This window comes from Pleurodeles waltl, chromosome 9, assembly GCF_031143425.1.
Source record: "Pleurodeles waltl isolate 20211129_DDA chromosome 9, aPleWal1.hap1.20221129, whole genome shotgun sequence".
Classification (NCBI taxonomy): domain Eukaryota; kingdom Metazoa; phylum Chordata; class Amphibia; order Caudata; family Salamandridae; genus Pleurodeles; species Pleurodeles waltl.
In genome coordinates, this window is record NC_090448.1 from 403,195,157 (window position 1) to 403,217,409 (window position 22,253).

Genomic DNA, 22,253 nt, shown 5'->3' on the forward strand with positions numbered 1-22,253 from the left:
CGAAGATGGAGTCGACGCCCATGCGCAATGGAGACAAAAGGAGGAGTCACTCGGTCCCGTGACTCGAAAGACTTCTTCGAAGAAAAACAACTTGTAACACTCCGGCCCAACACCAGATGGTGAGCTATGCAAAACATGCGTATCTACAGCGACAGATGCCATCGAACATAGTTTTATGTAGCTCTCACAAAATCATGAAAAACTGACTTGAGATAAGCAGTCACTACTGATATATGTCTTAAAGAGGAAACTGGGCTATGGCACAAGATTCTAAGCTTGGCAAAAGTGGCCCAATACCTCACACTAAGCAACACAAAGCACTTTCACTTCAATGATGAGCTGTGAGGTACATACCTGCTATGAAAGGCATTATGGATGTTGGCTTGGGGTACTAGCTCTAATCACCAACACTTAAGAAACGAAAAGGTATGGCAAAAAAATTGGCTTAAAAGATAAAGTTGGTAGACTTGTTGATTGTCACCCTTGAGGTCTATTATTTCAATACTATCACTGGCAAGGGTAAAGTTTCCGGTAGTACTCTTGTCTCTTTGCCTCTCCAAGAACCTGCATAAACCTATCCATAATAAAAAAAAATAAAAGGTTGAAAGACTGATCAACTAAAGGTTTTAATGCTCAAAGACACCTTAACAAATAGTTTCACCAGAAATTACTGATGAACCGAACATATTAGTGTGGTCTCAATTCAAGTAATTTTATGTAGTTCAAGATCTCACAAAAATTCTCAGGTCCATGGAATCATCACAGATACAAAAGGCCTCAAAAGGGCACAAACTCACTGAAGATGCTAAGCAAGTTAGAAATTGGAGTTCTTGGCTCCTTTTGTTGTCCCCTTTATATATTACCCTCCTCCCACATGCCTCGTCGAGGATCAGAAGCCATGACCACTGGAGAGATGTAGTATGACTTGCCTGGGCCGCTGCGCCTCACAGTTATTTTCCGTGGGCGGCAACGAGGATTTGCTGGGATGTGCTGATGTGGACATGGATTTCTGATGCTGGCGCGGCCGCGCCGACGACGTCATAACGGCCGAAGCAGAAGCAGTAGAAGCCCTGGACCCTGGCGTAGTTAAACTAGGAAACAAAAGCATGGAGGCACAAATTTAGGGAAACAACAGGGGGAAAGGAAGATGGAGGATGTAGAGCAATGAAGACCAGGAGGTTCTAGGCTGTATTCAAAGCTGTGAACATGGTAACAAGCATACTGGATAGAGCACATGGTCACACTCAGAAGGAATCACATTCACACACTGTTTACAATAAAGTAAGTGGCCACATTTTATTATTAAAAAAGTCACAGATGGTGGTTGGGTAAAAGATGGTCCCAGGGGACTGTGTTGGCCGAAGTTGTCCTTTGGAGCATATTAACATAACCAATTCTGTAGACATTCCCTTTTCACTATAATTCTGCAGCCAGTTAAAAATCCAGTGCTGTTTCGTTGCTGGAAAAACTGACCCTGTAATAGTTATTAGGGAATATCAGTAAAGTACTAAACTAGCTGTGAAATAGAATACATTTTATTTCCTAAAATACTTCCTTGGTTATTTAAGAATTGACAAATACTCGGTTTTCCACAGCAGCAAAAACTCTTCAGAAGTAAAAAAAACAAATTTAAAAAAAATCATGCCACATCAAAGGGAACGAGCATTCTGGTATATAATTAAAACAAATAACAGGCATAGAAGTTCAGAGCAAGCAACGGCAATGCTCGAGTTCCCCTACCTGACTTCAGAAATGTTAGCAGTAATAGCAGAAATAACTAGTTACTCAACCCAGTGAGACAAGTTTGAAAATCAAAGGTATGTCAGCCTGCTTGGCCAATGTCAGCTCTAAATCTCATACAGGCTTTGGGATGCAGTATTTCAAAGTGATGTTCTGTGTGGGTACTTGGAAGGACAACTTCAGCACCGTATATTCAGCTTTTACAAAAAGCTGTGTGTTAGCCTTAGTTAAAAAGTCTTGGAAGACCTATTTTATCCCGAGGGACCATCTGTGTGTTGTCTTGTGACTCTTACTGTAGATGTCTAGGAGACTGCCTCTCTGAAAGGTGAACTTATTTAAGTGGGTTTGCCTGCAGGGCCACCAATGAGAAGAAGCAATGGTTTGAGGGAGGACAGTGAATGTTTCACCAAGCATTCCATAGATGGCAGTCACCAACTGGCCTGGCACTCTGAACTAGTCTAACTAGGAGGCAGGAATATAATACAAATATGCAGCAAGAATACCTAAAACCCAGAAGGGTTTTAAATGGCTTCAAAGGGGCTCCAGGTCTTTAACTGCACGAATCATTCTTTATATGTGCTGAATGATTTTTCAAATGATAAATTAAGATACAAATAGCAGAAAAAAATCAAAGGAACCAACAATTGTGCAGTGGAAAACCGAGTTTCACTTTCCTTGCTTTTATCTCCAAGGACAAGCCATTGCTGACATTGAGAACAACCAATGGACACAACGTAACCCTGTTTCTCAGCACACATTTGACCAATGGTCACTGCTGGAAAACCTTACATATCAAAAATGCAGGGCTTGTAAACTCAGCTCGTTCTTAGGAGTTTTGATCAGTCAATTGTATATGTGTGGGTAAATAGTCTTACATATTACTAACACAGGGATGTGTCAAAAATCCAGTGAAATGCCCCCCAAAAAAATACTGAATGTCCATATTCTCTGTGGACACTCAAAGACCAAGCTGCATAACTTTGGTTAGGCCCTCTCAGGGGATACTACGTCTAACCACAAATCCCATACTTTAATTCCTTCAGGTGCCAAAATGGATCTGGAACTTTTTCAGCAATTGCTGCTGATTGCTGGTAGGTGGCATCATCAGATTCTGCAGAAACTTCGCTCTGACCCTGGAAGTGACAGCAGAGGGTCAAATACATGCACAATGCCTGTGTGCCGCGGTTAGTTTAAAACTAAGCTTTGTGCACCTCAATAGTGAGCATCCTTGACAGACTGAGAAACAATATGGTGCAAAATCTTACTTGAGGACCTTATTAACACCTAGAAGGCCACTCCGCATAAAAGGGTGAAGGGAGGGTGGTGAGGAATCTGCAGGTACAGTATCCAAGAGAAAGAGCATTACCAAAACGAACTTGTCCTTCTGACTGATATTTCCAATCGCAGAATCAATTTGAAAAGATACCAAAACAGTACCTTCCAAAGAAGGAGAATTTGGGGAGTGGGCATCAGACAATGTTCTGATGAGCTCAGAGAGAAAGCAGGAGGAACTTTAGGAGGAGCTGATAGAAAGGGAAAGACACAGCCATGACTTACAATCTACAGGACTCACTGGCCCGAGATAACAGCACATCTGTTAGGCCAGTAAAAGCACATTCTACCCCCTCCATTCCACCACTGCACAAAAGGAAATCGGAAGGGCATGGCAGTGAAAGAGTAAGGTGGGGACTCACTCTGTTGATGGTGGTTTGTCCTCTACTACCACTAAGCCCTCTACGGCTGTGAAGGAGCTGAGATAGCTGCCTCAGGTGGTAAGCTAGGACCTAGGAATAATCTGAAGTTTTAGAAGAAAAAGCCACAATCGGTATGGCCTCCAGCAAACAGGTAGGACCTGCTAGCAGAAATCAAAACATGGTGCGTCAGTGGATCCAAGGGTGGAGAGGGCCCGAAATCACACAGAAGAGATGAAGCATTAACACCATGAAAGCATCAACCTGCTGCTGAGTTGAGGGTGCAAGAAAATTACAGCTCCAGCTACATAATAGGGTAAAGTGCCAACTGTGGGATCTCTCCCTGGAGCGGGACAAATGGAGAGAAGACGCCAGCGTGACCTTCTTGTGCTTTTGTCATTATTTGTTCTTGGACTTCTTTTTAGACCTACTAGAGAACTGGGACTACATCTTAAAACTGCAGCAGGAACATGCTTGACCCCTGCTTCCTGATGGCCTCCTTGTGAATTAGTGGGCATTTGTTGCATTACTTTGAACCATGTCTGAATCCAAGACTTTAGAAACAAACCAAGCTAGTCCGTAACCTGCTTCTGCTTCGTGCAGGTGCAGCATGGTTTGAAGCTTGTAGCGTTTGAGGGCAGACATCTACAGTACATTATAAAAGAAAAAATTGTTATGAAAGTCAGTAAAGAAGCAGAGCTCCAAATCCACAGTGAAGGGAGCAGACAGTAGGGACATCAGCACATGCACTGTCACTTCCAGAGGCGGAGCAAGGTCACTAACGGGTCCAATGGTGCCACCTATCAATGCACGGAAGCAATTTATGAAAAAGTTCTCAATTCATTCTGAAGCCTGGGGGAATTGAAAAGATGGGGAATATGCAGTTATACATATACATAACTGGACATGTGACTAGTTTACAGACTGACTTAAGAGTTTTTTAAACAATATGACTTCTCAGCAATCTGAAAGCAGATGTAGTCTAAACATCTGAATATGGAAAACAGGCTGGGATAAGGACAGTTCTGGACATTAGAAATTTAATTTCTGCGTTTAATGATAAAATTAACAGCCTCGCTAGTTTTGATTTTAAAGATGTTAATGTCCATTCTTATTGTTAATGCAGATGATAAATCTGTTTTCAGGTGATGAATGTATTGTAATCTCAAACATCTTGCAGGTGACAGCACAATAAATCGATAGAGTTATTAATTTGCTAAAAAGGTGGTAAAAATGTTTGTGATAACCCATAAAAGTAATTGTAACAAACCGGTGTCTGGGGAAGAGGGTGGGCGCACATGAATCTACAGAACTACATGGCACAAACATATGCTTACTGGGGAAGTACCCTTTCCATTTGAGGCATGTGTGGCTGTAGAAACACATGCTTAGCATAGACTGTAAAGCAGCCCTCCTCCATAAGCTGTGTTCTTTGAAATAGTGTACATAAAACTGCTTAGCCTACATTGGCTTGCTGACAGTCCAGCACATCTACACAGTAGTTGTTTTAAATGTATGTGATGTAAACTATGCAGCTGCTTTACATATGTCAGTTATAGGAACACTACCCAGAAAGACTATTGAAGCTCCTTTTTTATCAGTGGAGTGAGCTCTAGGAGGGATAGGTAAAGTTATTTTAGCTTTAGGATAGCACATTTGGATACACTTTACATTCCAACATGCAATAGCAGACTTAGAAATAGGCCTTCCTTTGTGTGGTTTTGAAAAGGCAATATAGATTTCCTCAGCTGAATCAATGGGCTGTAATTCCTAGGTAGGCAACTGGACTCTGACACCTAGTTTTTATTAAATATGCTTTTTAACTGTTTTCACAGTCCACTCAACCTGGCTTGTTGCAGAACTAATGTATTAGATTTAAAGAGACACTGGTAGTAATTTGTGCCAATGGCCAATGGTCACGGCTTTTAACGCACCAGAAATACAGAGACTCTGGCAAGAAGCGGGTTGGCTTCAAAGAATGGGATCATCATAATGTGCTGCTAATAAATGGCCTATAGTTCATGTGAACCAGGTGTGCTAGGTTTAATGGCACTGCTTAATGAAGACTTGACAAAATTAAAAACTGTAAAAAAAGAAATCTAAGATGGGCAACAATGATCTTCCTTTGCACTTTTGAGAAAATTGAATATTTTGCTGGTTCTTTGTTAGTGTGACCAAAACTCCATAATTTGTGTAAAATGTTTGTAATGAGTAACGTTAGGTCTTAAACTGCCCCATTGTTCAGGGACTATGAATACAGCCTCCTCCAACACAAGACATACTTAACACTGCATATACAATATACATACAGAGTATATGTGTATATTCCAAGGAGCACAGTTACACAGTAACAACCGCTTCCACACTCTTTCCCCCACGTGGGAGAACCAACATACACAAGTCATGTTAATGAAACCTGGGATGCAAGAGAAAAAGGAAAAAACAGGCAAGCGCAGGGAAGCACTATAAACAGACAGATGACCAAGACTTAAATGTTTGCTCATTAGTTGTTCACAGGCTGCAAGGAGTCAGCATCGCTGTTCATGTCTGGCAACTGGAAACCAAAGTCTATGTGAATTATCTCTAGGAGAAATTACACTTACCTTTTAAGTTGCACGTATAGGTCCTGAATGAAGACAAATTTAGTTTCTTTGCAACTAAAAACAGGATGTTTTCAAGCAAACCAGAAGATTTAACTTAACAGGGCACTGAGGGTTTTCTGTGTGAGTTGCTGACCGTTCAATTATTATAGCACAAAGGCAAAGTGTTACTTCATCTCATTTGGTCAGTTATACCTCTCGTTTTCAAAGCAGTATCCACTCACTGATATGCTTGAGGGGAATCGTTTGAAAGATCACTTAACTAAGCTGGTGAAATCCTACATAGGAATGTTTCAACTGTTACCAATTTATGGTAAAAATACAAGCTTAGCTGGCATCTAATCTGCAGAATGTTGTTTTAGGTTTGCATATGTAACACTGCAAACAAAGCCAAAGACATTTACTTTAAAAATGATTAGTTTTATGCAAGGACTACTTGGGCCATTTTACGGTATTCTGAAGCACTTTCCACTTTCAAGAGGACATCACAAATTAGGGGAGATGCTGGCTAGCGATTACGAGTTTTCTCCAGTGCTTCAGACAAGAACCTGAGATAAAGAATATGAAGGAGGAGTCTCTAGAGACACTGGTATAATATCTGTAAATCTCAAATGTGAACCTCAAGGAGTATGCCCATAACCTTAACAGATTACATTTTCTGGATCACTTGTATATGACACTAAAAATGCCTTAGAGCTTGATTCAGCACCATCCAGAAGTAGAAGTAGAAAGGTGACCCCAAAACGTCCATTTTCACAAGACCTCTCCAAGATAATGTTCTCAGATTTAAATGATCATAGACATGTTTGATTCAAATCCACATTTTGTGAACTAATGCAAAGCATCACAGAGAATACAATGTATGGCCCCAAAATGGTTTGGAGACTTATGAGAGCTTTTATAAACCTAGTTTTGTTATAAAAACACCTTTTCTCAGAAGCATAGAAGTATCATTAACATATTCCTTATTAATATCTTGGAGCAAAAGTCCAAGGAGAAGGGTGCTGAGTTGGTAATAGCTGTGGCATACATTGAGTCAAAGAAATGTCCAGTAACATGGACAGATAACGACTTGCAAGAAAGCATTTTAATAGAAAGGAGCGAATAGCAATCTACATTTAGACATCAAAAATCAGCCGACAAGTGATCTCAAACTTTTCCAAGGTCTTGGTATGCAGAATACCTTAAATTAAACATGTTATTTTCATCAACTAGTTGTTGGAGTGAAATCATTTTCCACGCTGCCTGTTTAAAATCACCCTTACAGCAGAGTACACCACCTCCGGTCTCATCTTACCATAAGGACAGAAAGCTCTGGCTCATGAATGCAAATATTGAAAAGGGGCAGAAATTAACTGTAATTTGGGACCTAGTCCTTTTGAACTGAGGGATCCACAGAACTGAAGAACTCTATTCACTTTTTAACTTTTCAAAGAGCAGGCTTCCTTCCACTAAGTGAAACACAGGAAGCCTCAAATACGTACAGTGTCCCCGAGGCTGAATTATGTAAGTGTTCCTCTATTAAAAAAATAAAAAAATAAAATAAAAAAAACAGCTCACAGCCTGAGGATTTACTGCAGCTCAAGGAGATCTTTAGTACTCTTTGTTCGAACAGTAGACATGTTAATTTTGAGTGTCTTGGGGGAACAGTAGCTCCAAACTTGTTTTTAGAACAAACAGGAGGGTTCTGCAGAAAAACAGGGGCAACTTACTCATGCAGAATTTGCGTTACACGCTGTTGCCGTGGGAATACCTGGGTCTAGATCTTCCCAATAAATCCATCTTTAAAAGTGGACATTTTCGTTTTAAGGGACTATGAAAAAACTCTACACTAATGTAAAGTAAGCTGAAAAGCAAGTTCCCAGTAGCTCTTTAGCCGGCCAACAGGCAACGAGTTATGTTTTCCTGAATATTTTGATTATATCAGTATACCACAACCTCCAAGGTATGTAGAGCCCTTTCCCCAACTGGATCAGTTTGGGGAAAAAAATGGAAATTCAATAGAGTAAGATGGAATTGAGACACCACTTTGGAACACATTTAAGGGTTGGTACCCTTACCACCCTACTCCTATGTAATGAAAGAAAGGTTCTTCTAAAGGTAATGCCTGAAGCTCACAGACACACCTGAGTGAAGTGATAACAACCTGAAATGATACCTTTCAGGATAAAACCTGGAGTGTAAATGAAGGGACCATCAATCTTGTTAGTACAATACTGAGACTCCAAGTGGGGGCTGGTGGCACCCTAGGAGGATGTATTTAAATCCTTTCAAGAAGGCTTTGATGACTGAACTCCTGAATAGTGAAGTGTGTTGTCTGTTTTGTATATATGTGGATACTGCCGCTAGGTGTAGCCTTATAGATGTAAAAACTAAACCTGAGGTATGTAAATGAAATAAATAGCATACACCATCTTGAACCTTGGCTGCCAAAGCATCAAAGTTTTGGGAATGACAATGAACAAATCGTCTGTTTAGTAGCATCACAGGCAAGAATAGAAGGCTTGCATGCTTCTTTAAGAACGTCCATACATGGCTGAGATAGGTTCAGATAATCAAACTCTAAGACTTTAGGAGCCAAATCGCAAGGTTGAGAGACCTTAATCAATCGGATTTGTAGAGCACAGCTTATCACCAGATTGGGTGTCCAGGTGCTGAAACAGCCTGGTCTTCCAGTTCTTAAGGCCTTTCCTGAATTGAAGCAGCAAGGATGATGTCAGACGGTGAAGGGGGAGGTCGTTCCAAGATTTTGTGGCAAGGAAAGAGAAGGCGCCCCCTAACTGTTCCTTTGGGATGCGGTAGGGTATAAGTGAAGGATAGGGAGGCGGGGCACAGGTGTCTGGAAGGTTGGTGGAAGTTCAAGCAGTGGTTGATGTATGTTGGCCTTTGGTTTTGTAAGGCTTTGTAGGTGTGGATCAGCTTCTTAAATAGACATTTCTTTTGAATGGAGAACCAGTGGAGCTTGAGAAGGGAGGGGAGGGGGGTGGTTGAGGGAGGAGGGGGTGAAGTGGGTGCTCTTGGGGACGATGAGTATGGCCCCTGAATTTTGGATGGTTTGCAGTCTTTGCAGGAGGTGAGAGGAGATTCCTACGTAGAGTATGTTGCCATAGTCCAGTCGGCGGGTGACAAAGGCTTGAGTGACAGTTTGTCTGGTGTTGATGGGGAGCCATTTGAAGACCTTACAGAGCATGTGAAGGGTGAAGAAACAGGCAGAGGAGTAGACTGCATGGATATGTTTTTTTTTTTTTTTTTACAATGAGCTTGCTATCAAGGATGATGACAAGGTTGTCTTTATGGTATGTCGGCATGGGTGAGGGTCCTAGTAGGGAGGGCCACCAGGAGTCGCTCCAAGGGGAGGTGTTGGTTCTGAAAATCAGCACTTTAGTTCTGTCCGTGCTGTTTTAAGAAGTTGTCTTTCTTCCAGTCGGTGATGCTCGTCATGCATCTGTGGAAGTTGGTCATTGTGGTGGAGCGGTCTTTTGATACTGAGAGGATGCGCTGATTGTCGTCGGCATGGGATATGATGTTTAGTCCTAGGACTCTGACGATGCTGGCCAAGGGGGTGATGTAGGTGTTGAGCAGAATAGAGCTGAGGGACAAGCCTTGAGGGACTCTGCCAATTATGTTCTTGGATTCTGAAGTGAAAGGAGGTAAATGGATTCTCTGTGTTCCGCCAGTGAGGAAGGAGGCGATCCATTTGAGGGCGTCTCCTTAGATTCCAATATGGTGGAGCCTCTTAGAGATAAGTGTGTGATGGGATACCGTGTCGAACATAGCTGAAAGGTCAAGGAGGATCAGGGTGGCTGTATCTCCCCAGTGAAGAAGGGTTCTGTTGTCACTGGTGGCGGCGATCATGGTGGTTTTGTGTGGTTGATCCGGAATCCAGACTGATAGGAGTACAGAATATTGTTTCTCTCACGGTGTTCAATGAGTTGGTGGTTGATGGCCTTTGAGAACTTTGGTATTGGTTAAGGGAAGTCTTCAAGGCGGCACAGTCTGTGGGCTCCTTGCTGGTTCGTTTTTTCCTTTCGAGTAGCTTGCAATTTCATTTGGTGGTTCTCAGCTGCTAGGTGTACCAACTGGCCTGTTTGGAGAATCTTTTAGTTTGACAGGGCGATTTTGTTGGCGCAATTGGTGATCTATGAGGAGAAGTTCTTGACAGCCTTTTCTAGATTGGCTGAGGTTTCCGGGCAGGTGGTGTTAAGGGCACCCTGAGGGTGTGGGTGTCTTATTTCTTCATGGCTCTATGTGAGAAGGTCCTTCCTGTTACGCAGTACCTCGTGAAGAACTACTGAGTTCCAGGAATGTGTTGGATCACCCATGTGGGTGGCACTTAAATTAGGGCGAGAGATGTCTGTGAAAATTTGTAAACCACAAACTGAAGCAGTGAGAGACGTGGAAAAAAGTATGTAAAAATCCCAGACAAGTTCATCCACAGTGCATTGCCCCTGAACTGTGGTCGTGGGAACCTGGAGGTGGAGTTTGGGGATTTTCTGCTGTGGCAAAAAGGTTTATCTGTGGTTGACCCCAATGCCGGGAGAATAGAAGGATGGCTTGCGTTTTGAGTTCCCACTTGTGGACTTGTTGGCAACTCTTTCTAAGTAGATCTGCAAAGTCATTGTCCACTCCTGTGAGTTATTCTGCTAACAGGTGAATGTTGTACCGGAGAACTAACCTCCAAATGGTTTGGGCTAGTTACGAAAGCTGAGGGGACCTAGTGCCCCTCTGCTTTTGAAGATGATACATGGCAATCATGTCTGTTTTGATCAGGACTACCTTGCCTACCAGATGCACAGAAGGCTTTGAGCACTAGGTGAACAGCTAGCAACTCCAGGTGACTGACATGGAGATGTGTCTTGCTGAGTTTCCAGCATCCCTGGACGGTTAGATCTTGCGAATGCGCCCTCCATTCCATGAGGGAGGCATCCGTTATGGTTCTCTGCGGAACTGGGTATAAGGACAACCTTTTAAGAGATTGTTGGTGTTCCACCAATGCAGAGATTGGCCAGCTTGACAGTAAAGCAACGCTAGATTTTCCCACTGACCCTCCACTTAAGTCCATTGGTGTGCTAAGCACTCGTGCAACAGGTGCATGTTCAGTCTGGCATGAGGTACTATGGCTATTGATGATGCCATCATACCAAGGAGAGGCATGACTGTCCTTACTGTTACTTGCTGATGAGGCTGAAACTGGGGAATGAACACCTGGAAAGATTGCATATGGGTGGCATTGGGATATGGTATCCCCCGTTGTGAGCTGAAGATAGCTCCCAGATATGGTTGTTTTTCAAGTGGTTGGAGGTGGGATTGGACAGCACTGATGGTAAAGCCTAGTTGATGAAGTAGGTTTATGGTGGCTTGACTGCCATGCACTTTTGAATAGTTGAGCTTCTGTCTAGATATGGAAAGATGCGTGTATTTTGCCTGCACAGGAGAGCCACTACCACAGCAAGACATTTGGTGAAGACTCTTGGGGCGGTTGTGACCCCCAAAGGGAAGCACTTCAAATTTGAAATGCTGCCTGTTTATTAGAAACCGGAGGTATCAGCAGTGTGCCGGGTGAATAGGGTTGTGAAAAATAGGCAACCTTGAGATCAAGAGCTACCATGAAGCTGACTCATTGCTGTAACAGGATGACATCTTGAAGAGTACTCACGTGAAAGTGCTCTGAGAGAAAGTATTCATTTAGGGGTCTGAGATCTAAGATTGGTCCCAGGGACCCGTCCTTTTTGGAAATAAGGAAGTAGAGTGAATAGACTCCTGTGCCGTGCTGGTGTATTGGCAGTGGTTCTAAGGCCCCCTTTTTTTCTTTTTTTCCAGAGTCCCGGACCTTCAATGTGAATGACAAACTATACATAGAAATTGAACTAAAAACTTACACCATTTCTTTTCAAGTTTTCTTCCCATGCAAACTGGAGGAAATTCTGAAGATGCAACTAACTAAAACAAGATTGGGGAATCTGTGAAAGCCAAGCAATTTTTATTTAGTGACACTGAAACCATATTCATGTCAAAGAGATGGAATATTTAGATGAGGAAGAATAACTAGTAAAGCAGTAAATCCATCTACAAATACAAAAAGAAATGTCTCAGAAAAAGAGGTCCATGTCATAGACTTTACTATGAAAACATTACAAGTAGAAAATTCTTCTGCTGCTTGACACCTGCTCCTAATGAATTATACATGACTTGCAGTTTGTTTCAATGTTGTTGCCTCAATCAGTAACAAGCCTAGTCACGTTGCTGAAGTATCCAAATTCAGTGTGAATTACACACAAAGCAGAACTATGTTATTTTGCATTTAATTGTTGTAAGGAAATGCCTCCTTGGCATGGTTGCCCCCTGACTTTTTGCCTTTGCTGATGCTATGTTTACAATTGAAAGTGTGCTGAGGCCTGCTAACCAGGCCCCAGCACCAGTGTTCTTTCCCTAACCTGTACTTTTGTATCCACAATTGGCAGACCCTGGCATCCAGATAAGTCCCTTGTAACTGGTACCTCTGGTACCAAGGGCCCTGATGCCAGGGAAGGTCTCTAAGGGCTGCAGCATGTATTATGCCACCCTAGAGACCCCTCACTCAGCACAGACCCACTGCTTACCAGCTTGTGTGTGCTAGTGAGAACAAAATGAGTAAGTCGACATGGCACTCCCCTCAGGGTGCCATGCCAGCCTCTCACTGCCTATGCAGTATAGTTAAGAAACCCCTCTAGCAGGCCTTACAGCCCTAAGGCAGGGTGCACTATACCATAGGTGAGGGTACCAGTGCATGAGCACTGTGCCCCTACAGTGTCTAAGCAAAACCTTAGACATTGTAAGTGCAGGGTAGCCATAAGAGTATATGGTCTGGGAGTCTGTTGTACACGAACTCCACAGCACCATAATGGCTGCACTGAAAACTGGGAAGTTTGGTATCAAACTTCTCAGCACAATAAATGCACACTGATGCCAGTGTACATTTTATTGCAAAATACACCCCAGAGGGCACCTTAGAGGTGCCCCCTGAAACTTAACCGACTGTCTGTGTAGGCTGACTAGTTCCAGCAGCCTGCCACACTAGAGACATGTTGCTGGCCCCATGGGGAGAGTGCCTTTGTCACTCTGAGGCCAGTAACAAAGCCTGCACTGGGTGGAGATGCTAACACCTCCCCCAGGCAGGAGCTGTAACACCTGGCGGTGAGCCTCAAAGGCTCACCCCTTTGTCACAGCCCAGCAGGGCACTCCAGCTTAGTGGAGTTGCCCGCCCCCTCCGGCCACGGCCCCCACTTTTGGCGGCAAGGCTGGAGGGAACAAAGAAAGCAACAAGGAGGAGTCACTGGCCAGTCAGGACAGCCCCTAAGGTGTCCTGAGCTGAAGTGACTCTAACTTTTAGAAATCCCAATAGGGTTAGGATTGTGACCCCCTCCCCTTGGGAGGAGGCACCAAGAGGGTGTACCCACCCTCAGGGCTAGTAGCCATTGGCTACTAACCCCCCAGACCTAAACACGCCCTTAAATTTAGTATTTAAGGGCTACCCTGAACCCTAGAAAATTAGATTCCTGCAACAACAAGAAGAAGGACTGCCTAGCTGAAAACCCCTGCAGAGGAAGACCAGAAGACGACTACTGCCTTGGCTCCAGAAACTCACCGGCCTGTCTCCTGCCTTCCAAAGAACTCTGCTCCAGCGACGCCTTCCAAAGGGACCAGCGACCTCTGCATCCTCTGAGGACTGCCCTGCTTCGACGACGACAAGAAACTCCTGAGGACAGCGGACCTGCTCCAAAAAGACTGCAACTTTGTTTCAAGAAGCAGCTTTAAAGAACCCTGCAACTCCCCGCAAGAAGCGTGAGACTTGCAACACTGCACCCGGCGACCCCGACTCGGCTGGTGGAGAACCAACACCTCAGGGAGGACCCCCGGACTACTCTACGACTGTGAGTACCAAAACCTGTCCCCCCTGAGCCCCCACAGCGCCGCCTGCAGAGGGAATCCCGAGGCTTCCCCTGACCGCGACTCTCTGAAACCTAAGTCCCGACGCCTGAAAAAGACCCTGCACCCGCAGCCCCCAGGACCTGAAGGACCGGACTTTCACTGCAGAAGTGACCCCCAGGAGTCCCTCTCCCTTGCCCAAGTGGAGGTTTCCCCGAGGAAGCCCCCCCTTGCCTGCCTGCAGCGCTGAAGAGATCCCTTGATCTCTCATTGACTTCCACTGCGAACCCGACGCTTGTTCTAACACTGCACCCGGCCGCCCCCGCGCCGCTGAGGGTGAAATTTCTGTGTGGGCTGGTGTCCCCCCCGGTGCCCTACAAAACCCCCCTGGTCTGCCCTCCGAAGACGCGGGTACTTACCTGCTGGCAGACTGGAACCAGGGCACCCCCTTCTCTCCATTGAAGCCTATGCGTTTTGGGCACCACTTTGAACTCTGCACCTGACCGGCCCTGAGCTGCTGGTGTGGTAACTTTGGGGTTGCTCTGAACCCCCAACGGTGGGCTACCTTGGACCAAGAACTGAACCCTGTAAGTGTCTTACTTACCTGGTAAAACTAACAAAAACTTACCTCCCCCAGGAACTGTGAAAATTGCACTGTGTCCACTTTTTAAATAGCTATTTGTGAATAACTTGAAAAGTATACATGCAATTGAAATGATTCAAAGTTCCTAATGTACTTACCTGCAATACCTTTCAAACAAGATATTACATGTTAAATTTGAACCTGTGGTTCTTAAAATAAACTAAGAAAATATATTTTTCTATAACAAAACCTATTGGCTGGATTTGTCTCTGAGTGTGTGTACCTCATTTATTGTCTATGTGTATGTACAACAAATGCTTAACACTACTCCTTGGATAAGCCTACTGCTCGACCACACTACCACAAAATAGAGCATTAGTATTATCTCTTTTTACCACTATTTTACCTCTAAGGGGAACCCTTGGACTCTGTGCATGCTATTCCTTACTTTGAAATAGCACATACAGAGCCAACTTCCTACAATTGTTGTCTTTAGAATATGTCCTTCGAACACAAAATAGTAAAATAAATCCCTGAAATACCTAAAGCATTTCCTAGAACAGGAGTCATTCTCAAAGTAAGGCATTTCTGGGTTGGAGTGCAATTTCAACTACGTTCCAAACACTGGGGAAAAATAGAAAAACTTACTACCTGTAACCCCTTTTTTAAAACTTTAATAGACTATTCTAGAATCACATGTTTGTGCATCATTCCATCAATATGTTAGTGGGCTAAAAAAGCATCTTGTTTACCAGAATAAAGGCTTGTGTGCCGATAATAGGTGGAATCAGTGTGACTCAGTATTTACCATCTTCATATTATATTTTTATTGACTGCATTTTATATCAGAAACAGATTAAAGCTATGTAGGAAGTTGGCTCTGTATGTGCTATTTCAAAGTAAGGAATAGCATGCACAGAGTCCAAGGGTTCCCCTTAGAGGTAAAATAGTGGTAAAAATAGATAATACTAATGCTCTATTTTGTGGTAGTGTGGTCGAGCAGTAGGCTTATCCAAGGAGTAGTGTTAAGCATTTGTTGTACATACACATAGACAATAAATGAGGTACACACACTCAGAGACAAATCCAGCCAATAGGTTTTGTTATAGAAAAATATCTTTTCTTAGTTTATTTTAAGAACCACAGGTTCAAATTTAACATGTAATATCTTGTTCGAAAGGTATTGCAGGTAAGTACTTTAGGAACTTCAAATCATCAAAATTGCATGTATACTTTTCAAGTTATTGACAAATAGCTGTTTTAAAAGTGGACACAGTGCAATTTTCACCGTTCCTGGGGGAGGTAAGTTTTTGTTAGTTTTACCAGGTAAGTAGGACACTTACAGGGTTCAGTTCTTGGTCCAAGGTAGCCCACCGTTGGGGGTACAGAGCAACCCCAAAGTCACCACACCAGCAGCTCAGGGCCGGTCAGGTGCAGAGTTCAAAGTGGTGCCCAAAACACATAGGCTAGAATGGAGAGAAGGGGGTGCCCCGGTTCCGGTCTGCTTGCAGGTAAGTACCCGCGTCTTCGGAGGGCAGACCAGAGGGGTTTTGTAGGGCACCGGGGGGGACACAAGTCCACACAGAAATTTCACCCTCAGCAGCGCGGGGGCGGCCGGGTGCAGTGTAGAAACAAGCGTCGGGTTTTCAATGTTAGTCTATGAGAGATCTCGGGATCTCTTCAGCGCTGCAGGCAGGCAAGGGGGGGATTCCTCGGGGAAACCTCCACTTGGGCAAGGGAGAGGGACTCCTGGGGGTCACTTCTCCAGTGAAAGTCCGGTCCTTCAGGTCCTGGGGGCTGCGGGTGCAGGGTCTCTCCCAGGCGTCGGGACTTTAGGTTCAAAGAGTCGCGGTCAGGGGAAGCCTCGGGATTCCCTCTGCAGGCGGCGCTGTGGGGGCTCAGGGGGGACAGGTTTTGGTACTCACAGTCTCAGAGTAGTCCTGGGGTCCCTCCTGAGGTGTTGGATCGCCACCAGCCGAGTCGGGGTCGCCGGGTGCAGTGTTGCAAGTCTCACGCTTCTTGCGGGGAGCTTGCAGGGTTCTTTAAAGCTGCTGGAAACGAAGTTGCAGCTTTTCTTGGAGCAGGTCCGCTGTCCTCGGGAGTTTCTTGTCTTTTCGAAGCAGGGGCAGTCCTCAGAGGATGTCGAGGTCGCTGGTCCCTTTGGAAGGCGTCGCTGGAGCAGGATCTTTGGAAGGCAGGAGACAGGCCGGTGAGTTTCTGGAGCCAAGGCAGTTGTCGTCTTCTGGTCTTCCGCTGCAGGGGTTTTCAGCTAGGCAGTCCTTCTTCTTGTAGTTGCAGGAATCTAATTTTCTAGGGTTCAGGGTAGCCCTTAAATACTAAATTTAAGGGCGTGTTTAGGTCTGGGGGGTTAGTAGCCAATGGCTACTAGCCCTGAGGGTGGGTACACCCTCTTTGTGCCTCCTCCCAAGGGGTGGGGGTCACAATCCTAACCCTATTGGGGGAATCCTCCATCTGCAAGATGGAGGATTTCTAAAAGTTAGAGTCACTTCAGCTCAGGACACCTTAGGGGCTGTCCTGACTGGCCAGTGACTCCTCCTTGTTATTCTCATTATTTTCTCCGGCCTTGCCGCCAAAAGTGGGGCCTGGCCGGAGGGGGCGGGCAACTCCACTAGCTGGAGTGTCCTGCTGGGTTGGCACAAAGGAGGTGAGCCTTTGAGGCTCACCGCCAGGTGTGACAATTCCTGCCTGGGAGAGGTGTTAGCATCTCCACCCAGTGCAGGCTTTGTTACTGGCCTCAGAGTGACAAAGGCACTCTCCCCATGGGGCCAGCAACATGTCTCGGTTTGTGGCAGGCTGCTAAAACTAGTCAGCCTACACAGATAGTCGGTTAAGTTTCAGGGGGCACCTCTAAGGTGCCCTCTGTGGTGTATTTTACAATAGAATGTACACTGGCATCAGTGTGCATTTATTGTGCTGAGAAGTTTGATACCAAACTTCCCAGTTTTCAGTGTAGCCATTATGGTGCTGTGGAGTTCGTGTTTGACAGACTCCCAGACCATATACTCTTATGGCTACCCTGCACTTACAATGTCTAAGGTTTTGTTTAGACACTGTAGGGGTACCATGCTCATGCACTGGTACCCTCACCTATGGTATAGTGCACCCTGCCTTAGGGCTGTAAGGCCTGCTAGAGGGGTGTCTTACCTATACTGCATAGGCAGTGAGAGGCTGGCATGGCACCCTGAGGGGAGTGCCATGTCGACTTACTCGTTTTGTCCTCACTAGCACACACAAGCTGGCAAGCAGTGTGTCTGTGCTGAGTGAGAGGTCTCCAGGGTGGCATAAGACATGCTGCAGCCCTTAGAGACCTTCCTTGGCATCAGGGCCCTTGGTACTAGAAGTACCAGTTACAAGGGACTTATCTGGATGCCAGGGTCTGCCAATTGTGGATACAAAAGTACAGGTTAGGGAAAGAACACTGGTGCTGGGGCCTGGTTAGCAGGCCTCAGCACACTTTCAATTGTAAACATAGCATCAGCAAAGGCAAAAAGTCAGGGGGCAACCATGCCAAGGAGGCATTTCCTTACACAACCCCCCCCCAAACGAAAGAGGATGAGACTAACCTTTCCCAAGAGAGTCTTCATTTTCTAAGTGGAAGAACCTGGAAAGGCCATCTGCATTGGCATGGGCAGTCCCAGGTCTGTGTTCCACTATAAAGTCCATTCCCTGTAGGGAGATGGACCACCTCAACAGTTTAGGATTTTCACCTTTCATTTGCATCAGCCATTTGAGAGGTCTGTGGTCAGTTTGAACTAGGAAGTGAGTCCCAAAGAGGTATGGTCTCAGCTTCTTCAGGGACCAAACCACAGCAAAGGCCTCCCTCTCAATGGCACTCCAACGCTGCTCCCTGGGGAGTAACCTCCTGCTAATGAAAGCAACAGGCTGGTCAAGGCCATCATCATTTGTTTGGGACAAAACTGCCCCTATCCCATGTTCAGAGGCATCAGTCTGCACAATGAACTGCTTAGAATAATCTGGAGCTTTGAGAACTGGTGCTGAGCACATTGCCTGTTTCAGGGTGTCAAAGGCCTGTTGGCATTCCACAGTCCAGTTTACTTTCTTGGGCATTTTCTTGGAGGTGAGTTCAGTGAGGGCTGTCACAATGGATCCATATCCCTTCACAAACCTCCTGTAATACCCAGTCAAGCCAAGGAATGCCCTGACTTGAGTCTGGGTTTTTGGAGCTACCCAGTCCAGAATAGTCTGGATCTTGGGTTGGAGTGGCTGAACTTGGCCTCCACCTACAAGGTGTCCCAAGTAAACCACAGTTCCCTGCCCTATCTGGCACTTGGATGCCTTGATAGAGAGGCCTGCAGAGTGCAGAGCCTTCAAAACCTTCCCTAGGTGGACCAGGTGATCCTGCCAGGTGGAGCTAAAGACAGCAATATCATCAAGATAAGCTGTGCTAAAGGACTCCAAGCCAGCAAGGACTTGATTCACCAACCTTTGGAAGGTGGCAGGGGCGTTCTTTAAACCAAAGGGCATAACAGTAAACTGATAATGCCCATCCGGTGTGGAGAATGCTGTCTTTTCTTTTGCTCCAGGTGCCATTTTTATTTGCCAGTACCCTGCTGTCAAGTCAAAGGTACTTAGAAATTTGGCAGCACCTAATTTGTCTATGAGCTCATCAGCTCTTGGAATTGGATGAGCATCTGTCTTGGTGACAGAATTGAGCCCTCTGTAGTCCACACAAAACCTCATCTCTTTCTTTCCATCTTTGGTGTGAGGTTTGGGGACTAAGACCACTGGGCTAGCCCAGGGGCTGTCAGAGCGCTCAATTACTCCCAATTCCAGCATCTTGTGGACTTCCACCTTGATGCTTTCCTTAACATGGTCAGATTGTCTAAAGATTTTGTTCTTGACAGGCATGCTGTCTCCTGTGTCCACATCATGGGTACACAGGTGTGTCTGACCAGGGGTTAAGGAGAAGAGTTCAGGAAACTGTTGTAGGACTCTCCTACAATCAGCTTGCTGTTGGCCAGAGAGGGTGTCTGAGTAGATCACTCCATCTACTGTACCATCTTTTGGGTCTGATGACAGAAGATCAGGGAGAGGTTCACTCTCTGCCTCCTGATCCTCATCTGTTACCATCAACAGATTGACATCAGCCCTGTCGTGGAAGAGTTTAAGGCGGTTTACATGGATCACCCTCTTGGGGCTCCTGCTTGTGCCCAGGTCCACCAAGTAGGTGACCTGACTCTTCCTCTCTAGAACTGGGTAAGGGCCACTCCATTTGTCCTGGAGTGCCCTGGGAGCCACAGGCTCCAGAACCCAGACTTTCTGCCCTGGTTGGAACTCAACCAGTGCAGCCTTTTGGTCATACCAAAACTTCTGGAGCTGTTGGCTGGCCTCAAGGTTTTTGGTTGCCTTTTCCATGTACTCTGCCATTCTAGAGCGAAGGCCAAGTACATAGTCCACTATGTCCTGTTTAGGCTCATGGAGAGGTCTCTCCCAGCCTTCTTTAACAAGGGCAAGTGGTCCCCTTACAGGATGACCAAACAGAAGTTCAAAGGGTGAGAATCCTACTCCCTTCTGTGGCACCTCTCTGTAAGCGAAAAGCAGACATGGCAAGAGGACATCCCATCTCCTTTTGAGCTTTTCTGGGAGCCCCATGATCATGCCTTTTAATGTCTTGTTGAATCTCTCAACCAAGCCATTAGTTTGTGGATGGTATGGTGTAGTGAATTTATAAGTCACTCCACACTCATTCCACATGTGCTTTAGGTATGCTGACATGAAGTTGGTACCTCTGTCAGACACCACCTCCTTAGGGAAACCCACTCTGGTAAAGATACCAATGAGGGCCTTGGCTACTGCAGGGGCAGTAGTCGACCTAAGGGGAATAGCTTCAGGATACCTGGTAGCATGATCCACTACTACCAGGATATACATATTTCCTGAGGCTGTGGGAGGTTCCAGTGGACCAACTATGTCCACACCCACTCTTTCAAAGGGCACCCCCACCACTGGAAGTGGAATGAGGGGGGCCTTTGGATGCCCACCTGTCTTACCACTGGCTTGACAGGTGGGGCAGGAGAGGCAAAACTCCTTAACCATGTTGGACATATTGGGCCAGTAGAAGTGGTTGACTAACCTCTCCCACGTCTTGGTTTGTCCCAAATGTCCAGCAAGGGGAATGTCATGGGCCAATGTTAGGATGAACTCTCTGAACAGCTGAGGCACTACCACTCTCCTAGTGGCACCAGGTTTGGGGTCTCTGGCCTCAGTGTACAGGAGCCCATCTTCCCAATAGACCCTATGTGTTCCATTTTTCTTGCCTTTGGACTCTTCAGCAGCTTGCTGCCTAAGGCCTTCAAGAGAGGGACAGGTTTCTTGTCCCTTACACAGCTCTTCCCTTGAGGGTCCCCCTGGGCCTAAGAGCTCAACCTGGTAAGGTTCAAGCTCCAAAGGCTCAGTTCCCTCAGAGGGCAGAACTTCTTCCTGAGAAGAGAGGTTCCCTTTCTTTTGCTGTGTTGCAGTTGGTTTCCCAACTGACTTTCCTGTTCTCTTGGTAGGCTGGGCCATTTTTCCAGACTCCAGCTCTACTTTTTCACCCTGTGCCTTGCATTGTGCTCTTGTTTTCACACACACCAGTTCAGGGATACCCAGCATTGCTGCATGGGTTTTTAGCTCTACCTCAGCCCATGCTGAGGACTCCAGGTCATTTCCAAGCAGACAGTCCACTGGGATATTTGAGGAGACCACCACCTGTTTCAGGCCATTGACCCCTCCCCATTCTAAAGTAACCATTGCCATGGGATGTACTTTTCTCTGATTGTCAGCGTTGGTGACTGTGTAAGTTTTTCCAGTCAGGTATTGGCCAGGGGAAACCAGTTTCTCTGTCACCATGGTGACACTGGCACTTGTATCCCTCAGGCCCTCTATTCTAGTCCCATTAATTAAGAGTTGCTGTCTGTATTTTTGCATGTTAGGCGGCCAGACAGCTAGTGTGGCTAAATCCACCCCACCCTCAGAAACTAGAGTAGCTTCAGTGTGGACCCTGATTTGCTCTGGGCACACTGTTGATCCCACTTGGAGACTAGCCATACCAGTGTTACCTGGATGGGAGTTTGGAGTGGAACCTTTCTTGGGACAGGCCTTGTCTCCAGTTTGGTGTCCATGCTGTTTACAGCTATGACACCAGGCCTTTTTGGGATCAAAGTTTTTACCCTTGTACCCATTGTTTTGTGAAGAGGCTCTGGGCCCACCCTCCTGTGCAGGTTTTTGGGGGCCTGTAGAAGACTCTTTACTATTTTTAGTTTTGGTTGTCTCATCACCCTTCCCCTGGGGAGTCTTTGTGACCCCTTTCTTTTGGTCACCCCCTGTTGAAGTCTTGGACACCCTTGTCTTGACCCAATGGTCCGCCTTCTTTCCCAATTCTTGGGGAGAAATTGGTCCTAGGTCTACCAGATGCTGATGCAGTTTATCATTGAAACAATTACTTAACAGGTGTTCTTTCACAAATAAATTGTACAGCCCATCATAATTACTTACACCACTGCCTTGAATCCAACCATCTAGTGTTTTCACTGAGTAGTCAACAAAGTCAACCCAGGTCTGGCTCGAGGATTTTTGAGCCCCCCTGAACCTAATCCTGTACTCCTCAGTGGAGAATCCAAAGCCCTCAATCAGGGTACCCTTCATGAGGTCATAAGATTCTGCATCTTGTCCAGAGAGTGTGAGGAGTCTATCCCTACACTTTCCTGTGAACAT

The 22,253-nt window shown here is 45.6% G+C and overlaps 1 protein-coding gene across 10 annotated transcripts in view; it reads right to left on the reverse strand.

Moving 5' to 3' along the window:
* Nucleotides 1-22,253, reverse strand: part of MARK2 (microtubule affinity regulating kinase 2) — a 603,936-nt gene that overhangs the window by 131,376 nt on the left and 450,307 nt on the right. For 7 of the 10 annotated variants that reach the window (XM_069207129.1, XM_069207132.1, XM_069207131.1 and 4 more), the window contains exon 15: nucleotides 930-1,091. The exons of the other annotated variants lie outside the window; for them this stretch is intronic. In XM_069207129.1, the coding sequence (XP_069063230.1) occupies nucleotides 930-1,091 (162 nt within the window). The remainder of the gene's footprint in view (nucleotides 1-929; nucleotides 1,092-22,253) is intronic. 10 annotated transcript variants of the gene reach the window in all.